At 28.6% G+C, this 391-nt stretch overlaps 1 protein-coding gene across 1 annotated transcript in view; it reads right to left on the bottom strand.

Moving 5' to 3' along the window:
* Positions 1–236: 236 nt before the first annotated feature.
* Positions 237–391, bottom strand: part of LOC106466057 (cGMP-dependent protein kinase 1-like) — a 42,866-nt gene continuing 42,711 nt past the window's right edge. Inside the window, exon 6 of the mRNA XM_013926299.2 lies at positions 237–359. Within this exon, the coding sequence (XP_013781753.2) occupies positions 237–359 (123 nt within the window). The remainder of the gene's footprint in view (positions 360–391) is intronic.

The raw sequence follows: 391 nt of genomic DNA, 5'->3' as shown, positions 1-391 counted from the left end.
AATATATTATTTTATAACAAGTGGACTATGAGCTGTTTCTTTATTGTTAAAATTTGTTTCAACAAGTCACAGACACCTACTGTAAAGAATTCAGCCCCATAAATCCACACATATATAAAACCTGAAACTAATTTAGCTTCTTATCAGTTCTTACCTCAACTCTGATGAGATTACAATTACTTATTTTCACAGTATTTTAGTTATTACATTTATATATTAACTTCTCTTTACTGGAATTAGAAATAACTTTTCATTCTAATGAGGTTATAATCAACTCTTACCGTTCCTTTGCTGATGATAAAAAAAGTATCACCATGTGCTCCTTGTCTAATTATATAATCACCCATGTTGTATGTCATCTGTAGACAAAATAAATCAAGTCAGTAAATCT

The sequence above is a fragment of the Limulus polyphemus genome, unplaced genomic scaffold (assembly GCF_000517525.1).
Source record: "Limulus polyphemus unplaced genomic scaffold, Limulus_polyphemus-2.1.2 Scaffold2137, whole genome shotgun sequence".
NCBI lineage: Eukaryota > Metazoa > Arthropoda > Merostomata > Xiphosura > Limulidae > Limulus > Limulus polyphemus.
Note: the sequence above shows the minus strand (reverse complement) of the source record. Positions and strands in the feature narration are given on the sequence as shown.